General features: G+C 46.1%; 1 protein-coding gene across 1 annotated transcript; it reads left to right on the forward strand.

Annotated features, from left to right (window-relative positions):
- The first annotated feature begins 1,925 nt into the window (after window positions 1–1,925).
- On the forward strand, window positions 1,926–2,915 carry LOC138452758 (olfactory receptor 2D2-like). Its single transcript, XM_069605107.1, has one exon. It carries the CDS (start codon window positions 1,926–1,928, stop codon window positions 2,913–2,915), a length of 990 nt encoding a protein of 329 aa, XP_069461208.1.
- Window positions 2,916–18,953: the final 16,038 nt, after the last annotated feature.

Raw genomic sequence — 18,953 nt, forward strand, 5'->3', positions numbered from 1 at the left:
AGTAGAGCATGTTATTGTTGTGGATATTAGAAGAATGTTCAACTGATGGCTGGGTGACATTGTCAAGGAATGGGAACTGTTGTGATTAGCTGGAAAATTGACCTTTAAATGAGGTAAGTTTGGAGTTGCTGGCGAGTTTTGGGAGGGTACAATGGCTGAATGGCAAAGTGGTCCATTGGAGAGGGCTGGGCAGAGGCCATTCTTATTGTCAGGCGGTCTTGCGTCTGTTTAGCTACAAGTTGAGATCTATGGTGTCAACGAGTTGAAAGATGTGGTTTTGATGAGGAGACTCCAGGGGGATTGAAACCCCCTTGAAATAAGTGGAGTTGGCTTAAAAGCTCGTAGACCAGAGCAACTGTCTCTTTGCTCCATTCAGTTCCCTTTGTGCAGAATTGTGGGAGAACCCCCTTTTCTATTAGGGTAAAAGGTGTCAAGTAATGCACAACCACAATAAATGTAGTTTGACATGAACTAGGGTAGATTTACTTTGTTGAAGGCAAGCTGTTTTTGTCAAGCTTTGCTCTCCTGGCCAGACATCACAACGAGAGCAAGAGATCCCCTTCTTTCCCCACAGAACTCGCTGAGCAGTGTGGTGGTGTTTTTAGATATAAGCAGATAATGAGCCCTTGCATATTCCAGGCGGAGATTTTAATACATGTAAACAGTCCTGCAGAAGTGCAAAGTTTGGCAGGAAACATGATCGACTGTGAAAAAGAAGGATTGTCCCACAGTTACAAGGTCGCTATTCTCTCTACCTGATCACCTTAACAACGTCAAGAATGTCTTGCATTCATACTACATACTTCATACTACATAGAGCTACCCTATGTCATGTGAGTCTGCACTTGCACAGGCGTCACGTATCCTCCCATGTTCAGTGAGTGGGTGATAGACATTTAAGAGATGTGCTTATGTCTGAGAAGTCCTTGCTGTGAGTGGAAAGCCAATATGATTTGTGTGTTCCCCACTTTGAGGGGTGAGAGCAGATTTGCAGGAAAGGATTTAGTTGGGGGAGATGAGTCATGGTTTTTGTGAAGCTGGTCCCAGGTGAGAACATGTGTGCACTATGGTAATTGATCTTTGATCATGGTACTGGATGAAGTAGCATCCCATTGTAAGCTCACTTGGTCTGAGAGTGGATGTGATGAAAGACGCCTTTCCGTGATCCAGGGTGCATCTGGGGATGGCGTGTGCCGAGGTCAGTGATGAGTGTTGCATTGTGTTGTGTTGGTAATGACATCAGACTGCCATGAACTGTAGTCTGCTACGATGGCAGGGGTTGTCTGGGGACATGCTGTTGGCTAGATAGGATTGGATCAAGCAGTGTGAGCGTCAATAAGGCTTTACCTTATGTTGGTGAAGAATCAGGGGTTATGGACTAAGGTCCTTTTTGACCCTCAAAGGCTGCGATGTGTGTCCTCCCACAAGTCATCCGTAGATATTTTGGTCCATGGTGATGAGTGGGGGTTTACGCTCTCTGATTGAATCCATGTAAAGGTGGCGAGTGAGTGGCATATGGCAGGGTTGCAAGCAAGGTAGCCAAGAAGACAATGCTTAACTAAGGGAGAAGTGGTGCAGACGCAGTGTGCTCAGGATTGCTCATTGTGCTCTTTGAAAAAGTTAATTCATTGACTAGATTGAATGGGAAGTCTTGAAAGTAGCATGTGCAAATGTAGAACCCCCCCCCCTCGGGAAACAAAGCAAAGAGATGTTCTCTCCAGCTGAGGCTCAAGGCGCTAATATAGCAGGATGAGGAGCAGGAATCTGTGAGGTGGTGCTGCGTGCTAAATTCTTTCAGGAGATATCACAAAGCACATGATCATACCCTGGACTTCTCTTGGGAACATCCGATGCAGTTAAGTTCATCAGATAATAATGGCTTATACAGTCCAATACTCCATGTTGCAATATAAATATGTTTCATAATGTCCCGACCATTCTTCATGCACAATGTCCTCCTGTACCCACAGATATCCATGGAGAAGAACGGCAGCTCAGCGGAGGGGTTCCTGCTGGTGGGTTTATCCGATAACCCCCATCTCCGGATCTATCTCTTCCTGCTGTTCCTAGCGATATACGCAGCCACCGTCATTGGGAACATTATCCTGATCACAGTCTGCATTTGTGAACCGCGCCTTCACACACCCATGTACTTCTTCCTGGTGAACCTCTCTTTCCTGGACATCTGCTACTCAACCGTGACGGTGCCCAACATGCTGGTCCAACTCCTCCTCGCTGGGAGGAGAATCAGCTTCTTGGCCTGTGCAACCCAGATGTACTCTTACCTGCTGTTGGGTTGTACAGAATGTGTGCTCCTAGCAGTCATGGCGTATGATCGCTGTGTCGCCATCTCATTTCCCTTGCGCTACGTGGTCATCATGAGGAAGTCCATTTGTGTCGCCATTGGGGCTTGTTGCTGGCTTAGTGGCATGCTCACTGGAATGCTGGTGACAGTCTTTACATTACAGGTGCCTTTGTGTACGTCCAATGTTATCAATCACTTCTTCTGTGAAGCCACAGCTCTCTTAAAGATCGCATGCGGGGACACCTTCCTTGCAGAGACGGTGATCTTCTCGGCTGCAACTGTTGTTCTGCTGATTCCAAGCTTTGTCATTCTTTTCACCTACATCTCCATCATCACCACCATCCTGGGAATCCGCACTGATGAAGGCAGATATAAAACCTTCTCGACTTGCGCCTCGCACCTTGTGGTCGTCGTCCTATTCTACAGCACAGGCATCTTCTTGTACATGAAACCGGTGTCTAAAAACTCTGCAAACCAGGAGAAGTTGTACTCTTTGTTTTATACAGTGACCCCTCCAATGCTGAACCCGCTGATCTACAGTCTAAGAAACCAGGAAGTGAAGATGGCTCTGCAGAAAATTGCAAAGAGACACATAGCTCATTCAGCATAATACCTGTGACTATCAGCGGTACGTGCAGCAAAGAATAATATTTTGTATTTACGGAACTCCAGTTACAATGTTTGAAATAGGGACAGGCCTGTCGAATAGTAACGTCCATTCCGGGTTTCCGAACATCTAAAATCGATGGTGAAGATCTTCATGATGTTAAATGCCAAGAAGCCAAGAGAGAAGCAACTTGTGGTTTTAGTTAGAAGAAGGTTTATTCGGAACTATATATATAATGTAAGGCAACTCAAAAGGTGTCAGAATGGCAAACAAAGGCGTCTTGCTTACAACATTTCTCCAGAAATTCAAATTGGCCTCTCCTTGTAGGCCGTAGGTTGGGTAGCACCACTCCCGTGTTTCAGGTATTGTGTCAAGCAGGGGTGTCCCATGGCACCAACCCTGTTTAATTTTTTTGTGGCGGACATGCCTGAAGCCTTCGTGTCTACCAGATCATTCCCCCCTAAGGTTGGTGAAGTCCAGTTGCCTCGACTCCTATATGTGGATGATATTGTATTGATCAACCAGACCCCTGTGGGCCTTCAAACGCAACTGGACGCCTACAACAGTACATTAAACAAAACGATCTTGAAATTAACAAGGGGAAAACGAAAACCTTGTCTTTTGGCAACAGTGCTCAGGGGGAAAACCGTCACTCTTTGTATTTAGATGGAGAAAAGATCGAACAGGTGCAATCTTTCAAATACCTGGGTGTCTGGCTGAGTAACTCTAAATCCTGTTCCTGTGACAACTTATCTTATGGAAAAGATGAAAACTTCTACCAGCCAAGCTTGTGCATTGAATAAAAGATGTGTCTGTTTCTCCATCTTACCAGTCGTAAAGTTCTAAAGAGCTAGCGTGGTCCCTGCAGTGGTTTATGGGGTGGAGGCCATGTTTAATATCCGAGACCCTATCTTGAACCACCTGGAGGGCATATTCTGGAAACAAATCCTAGGGGTCCCCTTGTCCAAACCGATCACTCTCCTTTGGAGTGAATTGGGCTCGAGCTTGTTGAAATGTATGGTAAACTGGAACAGACTCACCTTGTTTGGGAAATGCTGTAATCCTTCACGATCTCTGGTTCTGGAGATGATCTGCAAAGAAATGTGGTGGACCTCTAATTCATCTCTGAATGGATGGCGCCTCTCCATGACGAACCTTCTAGAAGTGATCAGCAGTTCCCTGGAGCAACTACTGTCTAACCCGGTACGGGTAAAACGAAAACTTCAGGACTGTGATTGAATTTTACTGTTGGAGGCGGCCAGTAATTACCATTCTGTCGCACATCTCCTCTCAGAAGGTCGGAAACTAATTTCACTGTGTGAATACTTGCAGAAATTCCCAGACAAAAAGGTAAGCAATCTATTTTTGAAGGCAGGTCTGAATTTGCATCTGACTAATGAGATTCGTGGTATTCGGGGCCATTCGACAGAGAAATGTTGCCAGTATTGTAACGACAAAACCAAAGTCAAATCTTTGTTTCATATAATGACATTGTGCCCGGCTCTGAGATCTACATTTCAGATCGCTCTCTTTTTGGATTTTGAAATATCTGATTCTGATGGGTGGTGGAAGTTCCTAATGGCAGGTTACAGAAATAAGCATGTTACCTCAGTAGTCAAGATTCTGATTGAAATATTTCCAGAGATTGGAACTGTAAAATTGTCTTAATTTGATTATTCTTAATTGGGTTATTCTTTTCTTCTCCTTTTTTCCTTTTGCTCTTATCCTTTTTCAGTTCCTTTCATCTCTTTTGTATTTTTTCTATGGAAATGTTATTTGCTAACAAATTGTTGATTCAATTTTAATGCAAGTAAATAAATAAAAAAGAATTGCTGTGGAATCTGTAGGCCCTACTGCCGCAAGTCCAACAACGTCTCCCAGCACTGAGGTGGGTCAGAAGTGCTTGGTCGGGTTCTGACTCACCTAACTGCCTCAGGGTCCTGAACATTGCACCGTCCAGCCACCCATTGTTAATTCCCATCCTGCTGCTAACTTGTGCCTGTGGGCCGAGAGTCAGAATGATGTGTATTGCTTTCAACTTGTCTTCCTTGTTTGAACGGTGGCTTTTCCCACCTTAAAGTCAAAGATGCTCACCATGGACATGGCTAAGAGGCCCTTGCTGGGATTAGCCTCCACGCTTGACTGTCCTAGATCATGTCAAACCTGTGAAAGACTATGAGTATTGCAACCCAGAGCTTGCTGTATATCAAGATGACATTTAAGTAAGCCCCCACATACTCATGATGGGGGTGCCGGCTCTTATCCAGGGCTTGTTAGAAAGTGTCCAGGGCCCAATGAAGTCCAAAAGCAAGTAATCCTATAGGGGTAGAGAAGGCTTTGTACTGTGCCATGGGGATCCATCGGTAGCTTTTGATAAGGTGCAATGTTGCTGTGTACTGGGCTCCAGCGATGTGTTGAGGATTTCTATCAATGCAGCGCATAGGCTATGCGTCAGACTATGAGGTCTTGTTTACTTTTCTGGCCTCTCCCTGTGGGCCGCAGGTTAGGTAGCGCCGCTCAAGTGCTTCAGGTATTATTGTTGAAGCTTCAAGCTCTGTTGAAGCAAATTCCACAGCGTCTCCCAGAGGTGAGGTTGGCCAGGATGTTCTAGGTTCCTGGTGCGGATCTGGTAACGGTGCTGCTAAGCAATTCAATGTTGCCTCCCTCCTCACTGACTCAAAGCTCACTCCTGCCTATGGGTCTATCAATCTCCACTAGCCATCAAGCTGGCTGCCTCTAACCTCTCTAATGTCACATACTCATTCCTCCTCCCAATACCGATCAAAAGAAGGGGCTTCTGGTGGAGACCCAACACTTTTATGCATATGGGACAAACAAATTTCCCTGGTCAAAGAAATGATCAGACCCCTTTCATTGTTTCCAGAATTTTTCATTGTACTTATGAAAACAATGATATGAATATGTCTACTGGGAGACACCACACAGAACAACAGTGTTATATTTGATGAGGCAGAATAAATTACAATAGCTGTATCTCCAAGATACATGACTTGGAGTTAAATACACAGAGTTTACAACATACATCTCCTTCTGTCAGGAATCATCAAGAAAGGGTTCATAGCTAGTGAGCAAATGTGAACAAATAAATACATGTGAGTACAGGTATAGGCAAAAAATATTGAGTGTTTTTCACTGAGTGTGTGAGTGCGTGTGTGATCTATCTTGCTGTCACATTCCCTGTTCCTCTGTTCCTCTCTTATTTCCTGCTTCTTCTCTGATCCTTCCTCTTTCCCGCGTGTCTCCCTTCCTCTTTTCATTTATTTGACCTCTTTCTCTCTCCTTACAAGCTCTTCTGCTCAGCCCCCTCCCTAACCTTCCCACCTTCAACCTCTTGTGCTTGCTCCACTGTTCCTCAATCTTCACCTCTGCACCTCTCATGCTCCCTCCCTCCTCCTATCTCCTCTTCCTGCCCCTCCTCCTGCACCATCACCAATACTCACAGCTTCACAACTCCAAACCACACCAGTGAGCCTTCTCTCCCACTGTGTTATCCATGTCAATGACCCTGTGCTGTGCAGGAGACCATGGAAATCCTCCCCATGCGGGGTCCCACCTCACGCAGCATGTGGTAGGGCCTGGCCCATGGAGTCACCATCACGCCAGCAATCATATTTAGGCAGTGGGAATTGCTACACAACCTAACATGCATTACATGAAACCAAGCTAATATCTACCCTTCCCTCCAAGTGTCCCTGCTGTAGTTGTATTTAGCACCCCAAGACTTGATCATGGCATTGACAGGTGTGTGGGTCTTGTGGGATATGTCTCCACCCCTTATAATAGACTCTGTCAGCAGTGGCTGATTGCTGCTTGTCTCCGACACATATCACCCCGGAGTAGTGCTCCTTGCACTGGCTCCTGGTGGCTTGGAGAGCCCAGTGCAATACCATCTGTGCAGTACACTGAAACTTCTTTGGTCCAAGACACCCCATTCATCTTACGCTCCTATCCTACCTGGGCCGTACATGCCTGTGACGCATCATTGTTACAGGTCCCAAACATGGACTAGAATAGACTTGATCTCTCTCATGCCCAGCAACAGCTCATTTCATTTAGTATGAACCCCCGGTGACCACCTTGACGAGCCTTGAAACACTTGTGTATAGGCGTGTTGTGAATGCCATATCTTATCACCTGAGTGGGATGTTATGGCTGGCTGGAAACCATGCTTTTCTCTCCATCAAGGTATTCCTAAGAGACTAAACGTCAAAGAATGCCTTTTCATTTAAAAAAAAAAAGATTTTAACTGAATACAACCTCTGAACATTTGCATGCATAACTGAAATTGGTATATATAGACGACTCCCCGTGTAATATTGCCCATAGTATCACTTGGCATCCATTAATCGTTCTCACAACAATTAACTTCTGTATCCCCCAGGTTGTTTGTTTATTTGTATAGCGCTCCTTCACCAACGAGGGCATCATGGCGCTAACTGGGAGACAGACCACAACGTAGCCGAGCGGAAGTGAAAGAGAGTCCTAGAAAAGAAAAGACTTCAAGGCGCGGCAAACGAGCAGGTGATCCTCAGTAGCATGACAGGCCAGCGGAAGGGAATTCCATAACCTACCCGCCGCCATGGGAAAGGCACGCCCCCCAGATCTGGAGCGGAAACAACATGGTATCTGAAAGAGGAGGAAGCTGAACGAAGGGAATGAGAAGGAACATATGGGGGAATTCTTCCTGTAAGAACTCCGGACCGGTGCCATAGAAAGCCTGGTGCACCATACAAAGAGCTGCTGAGCTTTAATCAAGTCTATGCAAAAAGGACCAGAATACTCATCCATGTATTGAAGCAATTATTGCGGGTTGGGAATCTAGGCTTATGGTTTCCAGGTTCGATAGCCTTATTCAGGCGATTGAAGCGGGAGCGTGACTTGGGACACAAGCTCTATGTTCCACAATGGGGAAGATGCTGTCTCTTGACTAAAGAAGTGTCAATGTGTGCCAGATACAGGTTAATCCAATTTAAGGTCTTGCTTCATCTGCGCGATACGCCGGCTCATCTGGCCAGATCTACCCCTGGGTTTGATGATGCTTGCATGAAGTGTGGGGTGCCCCGGCCAATACTTTACATATGTTCTGGGATTGCCCGTATGTGTCACAGTTCTGGGCTCAAGTGGCCGAGGTTCTGATGGACGTTATCGATATCCCCCCACAATGTCTCCTACTGTTGGGGGATATCGGCAAAGTGTCCGTAATAACGTGGCATGTATTGTCGCTAAAAAATGCATTCTAAGGTACTGGAAAGCGGAGTCGGCCCCAACATGGATGAGAGATCTGGTCTATACCAGCGAAAGGGAAGAGACTTATATTGCCATGGTAGCCCCTACATGCAGGCCTATGGATATCCGGGACCCATTGAGGTTACTCCTCCTGAGGTCTTTGCAATCAGACGGAGATGTGCCACCTGAATCATGGGGGGGGAGGGGTGTGGACAAAGTGATTAAGGAACTTGGAAGTGGGTCATGAAACTGAAGAAGAGAACAGCCCGACTGGTAGAGCTAATATGATGCATTCTTTTCAGGTTGCTTATCTTGCATGCAATGTAAGTGATGTTTTGTGATGTCTGCCTTTTTCTTTCAAAATAAAGTTTATTAAAAAAAGGGGATCCAAAAAGAGATATTGATGGTCTATTTACAGTCCCACAAAATACAAAAGATTCTTGGGATCATTTTCAGTGGCATGGTGCGTTAAATGGAGGCGTAAAGGAGAGGTGTAACGCTTTCACGCCTCGATGTAATGCTCTGCCCCATTGGTGCACCTTTAGAAGGCGGTAGAGGGGCACAAAGCATAGTTTGCATCTCTGTATTCCTTTTCTCCTCCATCTGGGAAGAGCACCCAGTGTTATGCCTGCATGATATTTTCATGCAGACGTAAAACCAGTGGACCCCAATGGAATACGCCTTGCATGTGCACCTGGGTAATAGCAGGTGGATTCCATAGGAATCCTTTACTGAATGCCACCTGCAAAGTGTACTTTTCATGCTATGCTTTGCATCGTACAAAAGGGAGCATTAAAGGGAAGAGTAAAGGTGTTTCTGCCTTGATTGTGTCACTGCAATTCCGGTTTGGTTTGTAAATGAAGAAAACTGTATGCAGGGGACCCAATGGTCTGTAAGTTCTAACATTGGTGGTCTACTGTATGCAAGCCTCTGCCCTCAATCTAGAAATATAAGATCCGCATTAATAACATTCTCTAGTTAATAATATTAATGTTGACCCTTAGACAGCACTTAATATCAGATCCCTCCTTCAAATCACTTTCACAGTTGTTAGTTTCCCCTTGTTTAATCGTACTCGATTTAGAGACCTCTGAAAATTTTAAAGGGCTGTGTTGGCCGTCACGTGAGTTTTAAACTTTGGAAGTGCACCCTGGGGCCATAGCAGAGGAAACCGCTTAACTTGTCAGCTATCCAATAGTTAAAAAACACACTCAAATACCTCATACAAAAGTGATGAGAACTGGAAACAGCTGGTAGATAAACAGAGCCTGGAAACATAGCAAGATCTATAACGAGCAAGCAACTCACACCTTCAACTAATCTTTGCTGCTAAGCCGGAACATTGTGCAGCCAAAACACCGGAGGCTGTTTAATATTTTTATATATTTTAATATTCGCTTCACACATGTGAAATACCAACCTCCTGCTGCCATCTATACAAACCCACCCCCATGCTTCAGGGCCAAAGAAGAGAGAGTGAGGTAGCTAAAAATTGAAATGTATTTAAAAGAATTGAAGCAACTCAAACCAAGTCGGTTTCTAACTTTACCCTATAGTACTCGATTTAAAACAAAATGTTACCTGCCTATATGAATTTCACTATTATGATATATAAGGTTATTTATAACGCACTTAATACCCAGAGGTTTCTAAGCACTGACCCGGGGATTGAACCTGTGTTAGTCCGTGTCATCTTACTTCCAAGGCGAGCACGTTGCCCCTGAGCTATCCTCCTTAGACTGAAATCGTAAGTCCACTTCCAATCACAACCATGCCCATGTAAATATGCTGTCCTCGAATAGACACTAGACATTTCTGCTTTGAATTGGTCACTAATCTTTCTCACTAGAACCTTCTACATAATTCACATATGGTTAAACCACTGATTGTCTCCAGCATTACAAGTGAGGTGCCAGAGAAAAATTACATCAATTAGCATTCAATATATACATGTACGCACCAACTCCCCTGTGCAGGTGTGAAATAGTGAATACATTAACCACGTAGAGGACAATTGGAACATAGGCAATAACGGGCTAGCCTAGGACAATGTGTTAAGCCATGTGCATTCCAAAAGGTATTTGTTTGCATTGGTTCATGCAAGTTTGAATTCACATGTAATGTTCTCAGGAATCTTTTATGTTCAGACCCCGCATTTACCCTGTGTTCTATGAATGCACGGGTGTAGTTCTCTATAGAGGTGTGTATGTGACTTTCATTAAACCTGGATTTGGTCTTTCATCTATCGGTGTGTATGTGTGTGCGTATCGCTTCCCTTGACATGAATGTAGTCCTTTCTATCCAGATGCATGCACATTTTTAAAATGAATTTCATGTAAGGCTTTCAGTCTCTTTATATTTCGAGGCTGGAGATGTACTATTCTCCAGTAACAGATGCGTATTTGAAAACGCTCTTCCCCCTTCCCACACTAAACCAGATTCTGCCTGAGCATTGAAAGACAGGGGAATGCAAAAAAGTGAACTTCACACCGTTTTTGATAAATAGAATTAAATTGTTTCGCATTCTTTTCCTTGTGCAACATCCAGTCTATACTAAGACTTCCCCCGGCTGCATAAAATGTCTGATATCTCTCTAGGCAAAGGTACTTTCAAAGATATCATGTCTGAAAGGACTGCCCACCGATTTGAATCACTACCTATGGTCGTAAACAATACTTAACTTTACAAATGCAACCCTTCTTGAAAGTGGCTGCCAAAATGCTTTCAGATTAGAATTTTTTTTTCACTACAAAATGGACTGGGCCTTAAACAAACCATATTTCACTTTGTATTTGATATAAATATAAGGAACACAGAACATCAAGCTATTAGCACCTGTGTCCCTGAGAGAATGAGAATTTATTAGCCTCTGCTGAAGGCGGTAAGGTTGGCTGTGTTTGGTTAAGGCAAAGTTTCGATTTTTTTTGTTCTATTTTTCGTTGAAGTGAGGACATTTTGTCTGCTAAGGCATTTTGAATATCAGAACACCATTGTTCGTCTTTGACAATGTGATCCGGGGTAGGTGCTGGAGATTCTAGCTCACAGAGAATGGTGAATAATTCTGTAGTGTTGGATTGAGCATTGGATATTCTCTGGTTATAGACCTCACTTTTAGCTGAAAGAATTTCTTTTTTATAGTTATTAGCTGCTGCCTGAAAGAGGCATTTGTTTGCTATAGTTGGCGGTTTGCGCTAAATATTTTCTGCAGATCTTTTTGACGCATGCATTGTTCTGAGTTCTGAAGTGAACCAAGGGTTGATGTATGCTGAGCGTTTAGAATTTTTTCTTTTTAGGGGTGCAACTTTATCAATAACTTCTGCCATGATTTCATTGTATTGACATATCAGGATTGATGGATCATTATCCTGGTGCTTTGAGTCTAGGAAAGGAGTTAGGAGAGGTAGCATGTGTTAAGACGGATTTCTAAACTCTGTCCTGGAGGCGCAGAGGTTCCGAAGGCCAACCTAATTACTTGGAACAGGGTAACCTCTGGATAAGCCAGACCAATCAGGGTAGCGATCGCGGCGGTCAAGACTAGGTCTCAAGAGGGGTGAGGGTGACTGAAGCCCGCAACGAGCACACAAAGCAAGGACACTTACAAATTACTCCAAACAGGTGTTATATTAAAAATATATACACATTTATTCCAAGGCCTTTGCAACAATGACCGTAGCGAGAAATCACAATAAAACTCTAGTAAACCAACACATACCAAACCAATACAATATATATACAAATACAAACGAGTCTAAAGAGTTAGACGCACAAAATGTGTAGTCCACCTAGAAGGGGAGGAAAACAGGCAGTGCGAAATAATAATTAGACCCAGTCCGCCTTCAGAGGCACCTAACTAAAAGGAAGTCCAAGCGCTACGAAGAGTGGAGCCTTGTGCTCAAAAGTACCTGCACACGCTGGTGCCAACGGGCAAAAAGGGGAGTCTCTTCGAGGGAATCAGGCAGTTCAGTTCGGTGCACAAAAGAAGATGAACAGAGTTCCGCGACTCAAGCGCAGCCTCCACTGTGGGCAGAAGCAGAGCGCGAGTACGGAAAGGCGTGTTGTTTGACACAGCGGGGAAAAGCTATGGGCTCCTGCAGGAGGGGGAACAGTTCCTAGCTATGCTACTCACCGGTCCCCGATGCAAGCAGACCCAGAATTCTGTGCGTCAGTTTCAGTGCTGGCAGCTTCAAGGGAGCAGGGGACGTCCCGTCGTCGTGTAGATTCTGCAGCAGCAGAGTTGAGTTGAGGGCGTCCCAAACGCAGTGAACCCGCACAGTTTGTTACCACAGCAGGGCAACGGAGCGTATCTCAGCCAAATGTACACTACTCACTTCAGACCTGGGAATGCCAAGTGTGCGAATCGTGTGAGAGACTCGTGTGAGAGTGACAAGGACTCGAAATACAACACAACCTGACGCCGGTTACAGAGCAAGACTCCTGGGTAGGCTGGTCAGTCTGCTGGATGGCCCAGAGACACTTCCGAAGGCTTACGTGCAGGAGATGGTGAAGATGCCGAGAATAGCTGTCCCCGCTATTCCAAGGGTCGAAGTACCAGTACAGGCCTTCTGGTTCGATCAGAGGTAGAAAGGGTTTCACAAAGCAACAGCAGTGCAGAGGAGCAGTCCTTCAACGGGTCACCAGCGATTCCTCGGTTCAGCCTCGTGGTTGCAGGATACTTGGCTCCTGTATTCCTTTGTTCGTGAGAACTCAGGAGATCGACATGGTAGTGGCGTTTCCAGCCCCCTCTTATCCACGGTTCCCTTCGCGCCAAAACAGAGGGGACCCAATGGGAGATCCACTCATCAAACACTCACACCATACGTGGACCTATCACAGACCACGGTGGTCCCAGGCATTCACACCACACTGGACTCTCTGGCACCCAGGATGTGTATTGGGACCAGACATCCCAGCCCACATCCTGTAGGCACACACAAGGCCTGTAGAAGCCCGCAAAAGCATCTGTGTTTCGCGGGAAAGTACATGCCCAAATAAGGAAGGCCCCGGGTCGGCTCGACCTGAGGAAGATGAAGGGGGCAAGACGGTCAGCGGACAGGACAAAGGAGCCTCACGGTCTGGCCATTTTGGGAGCCAGGCCACCATTTTGGGCTGGGCGCGAGAAACGCGCTTAAAACGCCAAAAGGAGCTCAAAAATACAAGAAACGATCGCTGCCACCATTCCCGTCTGTGATTCACTTGCACCCATCATTTACAATCCTAGCAGAGTATCTAGGGCCTGTAGAAGACTAGAGACCCAAAAGAGCAGTAACTTAGCTTACAGTGCCCTCTTGTGTCATGTTGCACAAAAGCTGCAACATGATAAAGAAACTACGGAAAACAGCGTTTCCCGGTATTGACTGTCTTAAAGGCATGTCAGTGTTCCCGTAAGAATGGAGCGAAAGCCCAGAGGAGTGCGGCAGAAGGCTGCACTTCTCTGGCAAAGTCTAGATCATGGTGAAAACAACAGCAAAAAGTTTAGGGGTTGCCACATGGAAGGAAAATTACCCACAATTAAGAAATCTTTCCTAACACTCGCCCCTCCCAGACTATGAACAGGGGGAACTAATCCACCCCTGGATGAGTCTCTTGTTCAGGTCGGTTAAACATTCTGGACAACCCATCAGCATTGCTATGTTGGACACCTGGCCTATGCTCAATAGTGAAGCCGAAGCCTTGTAGACTTATGAACCACCTAAGCAACTTTGGATTCTCTCCCTTCATGTTCATTAGCCACTTTAAGGGCTTATGATCAGTTTGCACAGTGAAGTCGGTCCCATAGAGGTAGGGCCTCAGCTTCCGTAGGGCCCACACAACAGAGAAACATTATTTCTCCACTGTGGACCATCTGAGCTCTCTGTCCTTAAGCTGGCGACTAATAAAACCAATAGGGTGTTCCTTACCCTTCTCAACTACTTGCGATAGTACAGCTCCTATCCCAGTGTCAGAGGTGTCCGTCTGCACAATAAAAGGTCTTTGATAATCAGGGGCCATGAGGACAGGGGCCTGGCACAAGGAGTCTTTTAAGCCATTGAAGGCCTTCTCACACTCGTCGGTCCAAGTTACCTTCTTGGGTTTCTTCGGAGTGGTGAGGGCAGTCAGAGGGGCAGCTATGGTGCCATAGTCTGCCACGAAGTTGCGGTAATACCCCGTGAGTCCTAAGAAGGCTCTCACTTGGGTCTGTGTAGTGGGGGAAGGCCAGTCTTGTACTGCTTGTACTTTACTAGGAAGAGGCTGTATCCTCCCTCCGCCTACTTCATGTCCAAGGTGAACCACTGAGCCTTGTCCAATCTGGCATTTACTAGCCTTTATGGTCAAGTGTGCTTTCTGAAGAGCCTGGAGCACAATCCCGAGGTGTTTCACATGGTCTTCCCAGGTGGCACTGAAAACTGCTATATCGTCCAGATATGCAAGACAGAATTCGTCCAACCCATTCAACACATGATTCACAAGCCTCTGGAAAGTGGCAGGTGCATTTTTCAACCCGAACGGCATTACCCTGAATTGGTAAAGGCCGTCTGCAGTAGAAAACGCTGTCTTCTCCTTGGCATGTTCTGCTAACGCTATTTGCCAATAGCCAGCAGTGAGGTCAAATGTGCTGAGGTACTTGGAGGCACCCAAAGAATCCGCCAGCTCATCTGTTCTAGGCAAGGGGTGTGCATCTGTCTTGGTGACAGCATTCAAAGCCCTGTAATCCACGCAGAACCTCAATTCAGAAGTGCCTGCCTTTGGAACCAAAACCAAAGGGCTGGACCAAGGACTACTAGAGGGTTCAATCACCCCAAGGTCTAACATCTTGTTGACCTCGGTCTTAATATAAGACCGTACTTTGTCTGACATCCTGTATCCCCTACTTTTGGTAGGTACACTGTCTCCTGTGTCTATGTTATGTTTGCACCAAGGTGTCAAACCAGGCGACTGTGAAAACAGGGGGGAAAACTGCCTAAGCAAACTTTTCACCTCAGCCTGCTGATTAGAAGTCAGGTGAGGGGCCACTCGGACACCCTCAAAGGAGCTCTCTGTGGATCGCTTTGGAACAGGTCAGGGAGAGGTTCAGACTCCTCTTCCTCAACATCTGAAGCCAGTAGCAGTGCTGCGATTTCGACTCTTGGGACGAAAGCCTTCAGCCTATTTACGTGGAACACTTTTGGAGCCTGTCCAGGCCTTCCAAGGTCCACTAAATAGTTAACCTCACCCAGGGGCTCCACCACGGTGTAAGGGCCTGACCATTTGTCCTGTAAAGCTGAAGGCCTTATGGGATTCATGATCAGGACTTGCTGACCAGGTGTAAAGTTGATGAGGGAAGCTTTCTGGTCGTACCAATGTTTCACCAGCGCTTGTCCTGCCTTCAATTTATCACTAGCCAAGCCCATCAGAAGTACCATCTGTTTTCTGAGCCCCAGCACATAATCTACTACGTTGGTAGTAACAGGGGGAGTGGGCATCTCCCATCCCTCTTTGACTATGGCTAAGGGTCCCCGTACAGGATGACCGAACAGAAGTTCGAAGGGGCTGAAGCCAACACCCTCCTGTGGTACCTCTCATTAGGCAAACAGTAAGCATGGTAAAAGAAGATCCCATTTTCTTCTCTGAGGTTCTTCCAGAGCCCCAATCATGCTCTTTAACGTTCTGTTGAAACGTTCCACCAGACCATTGGTCTGGGGGTGGTATGCAGAAGAGAACTTGTAGGTGACCCCACATTCTTTCCACATAGCCTGCATATACTTCGACATAAAGTTGCTGCCACGATCTGACACAACTTCTTTAGGGAAGCCAACCCTAGTAAATTTGCCAAGTAACGCTTTTGCAACTGACTTGGCAGTTACAGTTTTCAATGGGATGGCCTCAGGATATCTGGTAGCATGGTCGACCAGCACCAGGATAAACCTATTACCTGAGGATGTTTGTGGGTCAAGGGGACCAACAATGTCGATCCCTACCCTTTCGAATATTATTCCCACAACTAGGAGTGGTACCAATGGAGCTTGGATTGTCGAGCCAACCTTGCCAGATAACTGGCAGGAGGCACAACTCCTGCAGTGACTTTCTACTTGCACCCCCATCTTGGGCCAGTAGAAGTGCATGGATAACCTTTGCTTGGTCCTCTTAATACCAAGGTGACCAGCAAGGGGCACTTCATGCGCCAACTGCAGGAGGAAGGGTCTTACAGCAAGGGGAACCACCAACCTCCTATGGTCTCCTTCTGTAGACTCTGTGGGCTCACTATACAGGAGTCCACCTTCCCAATAAATCTGATGCGTCCCAGGAGGTTCACCCTCAAGCTGGGAGCAGGCCTGTCTCCTTAGGCCTTCCAGAGATGGGCACTCACATTGGCCTTTACTGAATTCTTTCCTGTCAGGACCACCTTCTACTAACAAGTCTTTTAGTTCAGGATGGTCGTTGGGGTGAAATACTTCAGGCATCGCCACCTCCTCGTCAGACCCGGGCGATTGACCAACTTCCTCCACCGCAGTGGTAGGCGAGCTCGGGGGAATGTTCTCTTTCCCTCGTCTTGACTTGTTTACTCCTTTCGCCTTGGGTTTCCCCTTCGGCTGGGGCGGCGTATTGGTCTTGGCCAATGCTGCCCGTGTTTGAGACCGTGTTCAGGGTCTGTCGGCAGTGTCTCCTACGAGACCTAAAGCCCTGAGATCATTGCCTAACAAGACCTTTCCTGGGACTTTTCTCTGAATGCTCACTGGAATCCTGACTGCTGTACCATTGAGAGTAAGATTTACAGGTATTACTGGAAACATGCGAGGTGGGCCGTCAGCCAACTTAGTGGGCATCAGAGTAGCTCTGGCAACTTCCTCTGAGTCTACCAAGGTAGGATCCACTACAGTTCGACTGCACCCACTATCTCTAAGAGCTGGAGTATCTACTCCATTGATCCGCACACTGTCTTTAAAGTAGTGCTTGGTATTATCCGGAATCCTAGCATAAGCCTCTGCGACTTTAGGCTCCCAGGAACCCAGGGAAACTAAAACTACCTCCGCTTCTATACCACTGGGGAATGAGTCTGAGGAGAAGGATGCTCCTGTAATCTCTTCTTCCTCGTAGGAGGAGAAGGCCAGATTAGAGGAGTGGACCCCCAAAGGTTTAACCTTACACCGGGGATCCCCCTTCACGTGGTCAGTTGCTCCACAAGCAAAACAAGATCCATTGGGTCTGCTTACATAGGGAGGCTTATTGTAACCAGAGTTCTGTTTCGGAGGCTGACCTCCACTACCCTGTGAGTTCTCTTGTGTCTTACCCTTATTTTTCTTTTTGTGGCCCTTTTGAGAAGAAGATTTATCAGATTCTCCACCCTCCTTATCTTTGGACTTTTTCCCTTACTCCTGCTTACCAGGATGAGTTTTGTCCTTATGGGACACTCGATGTGACACCCATAAGTCTGCTGCAATGGCCGGCTTCTTAGAATCTATCTCCTTCGAATCGGCCAAATGTTGCTTAAGCTCCGGGGAAGAAGATGCAAAAATGTGTTCCAGCATGACAAGATTTATCATGCCTTCAAAGGTAGAAACCTTATAACCTTCGACCCAGCCAGTCAAGTTTTTTAAGGATTCGGTTACATAAAATACCCAAGTACCACCTTCTTTTTTCTTGTACTCTCGGAATCGTTTTAAATATTGGGCAGGAGTCTTTCCAAACTTTAAAATGAGAGTTTGCTTTAACATTGCGAAATCAGCTCGCTCAGCCTTCGACATTTCCATAATGGCACTACAGCCAGAATGGGGCAGTCTGCTGAGTAACCAGGCAATCTTATCAGCATTGTCAACTTGTTTAACTTCACATGCATACTCAAACGTATTCAGCCAGTCCATAATGTCATTCCTTTCCTCGTACACACTGAGCAGATCTTTCGGAAACCGTGGATGAGAGGAGGCCCCAGACCCATGTCCAGGACCCTTGGATCCATTTGCAACCTGAAGCTTGGCCAGTTCCAACTGGTGATCCCTGTCTTTCTGTTTTTCTGCCTGTTCGATTTGTAGTTTGGTTATGCTGAACTCAAGCTCCTTCTGCCTAAACCGCAGCTCTTGCTTCTAGAATTCAAGCATAGCCTCCCCATCAACACTGGCAGAGGAAACATTAGACATCTCATCCTCCCTGTCCTCGTGGTCGCAGTGGATCAGTGCAGCGGCAGAGCCGTCGGTTCTACCAGTGAGAGCAGCCCCACCTCCTTCCGCACTGTCCTCAGAAGTTATAGCGTCAAGCTGCGCTTCTTACCACGCCACGATTCTTTGGATCATATCCAATTTGGTGTCTTGAGAGGAAACACCTCTCTCCGCACACATCTTTTTCAATGTTTCGGATTTAGAAGCATTTAAAGTTAACAAGGTATTTGTTTCCATACTGTTAGATAGGACTATAGCCTTTTAAAAGTTATACTACGACAATTTACTACGTGTCCTGGTAGGAATAACTTGAAATGCCTTAGTTTGTGCGCAGGAATAACTTGAAATGCCTTAGTTTGTGCGCAACACTGGATACCTTCAGTCGTATCCCACCGCTGTACACCAATTTGTTAAGACGGATTTCTGAACTCTGTCCTGGAGGCGCAGAGGTTCAAAAGGCCAACCTAATTACTTGGAACAGGGTAACCTCTGGACAAGCCAGACCAATCAGGGTAGCGATCGCGGCGGTCAAGACTAGGTCTCAAGAGGGGTGAGGGTGACGGAAAGCCCGCAATGAGCATACAAAGTAAGGACACTTACAAATTACTCCAAACAGGTGTTATATTAAACATATATACACATTTATTCCAAGGCCTTTGCACCAATGACCGTAGCGAGAAATCACAAT

The sequence above is a fragment of the Ambystoma mexicanum genome, chromosome 4p, assembly GCF_040938575.1.
Source record: "Ambystoma mexicanum isolate Mex_15411 chromosome 4p, UKY_AmexF1_1, whole genome shotgun sequence".
Lineage (NCBI taxonomy): Eukaryota > Metazoa > Chordata > Amphibia > Caudata > Ambystomatidae > Ambystoma > Ambystoma mexicanum.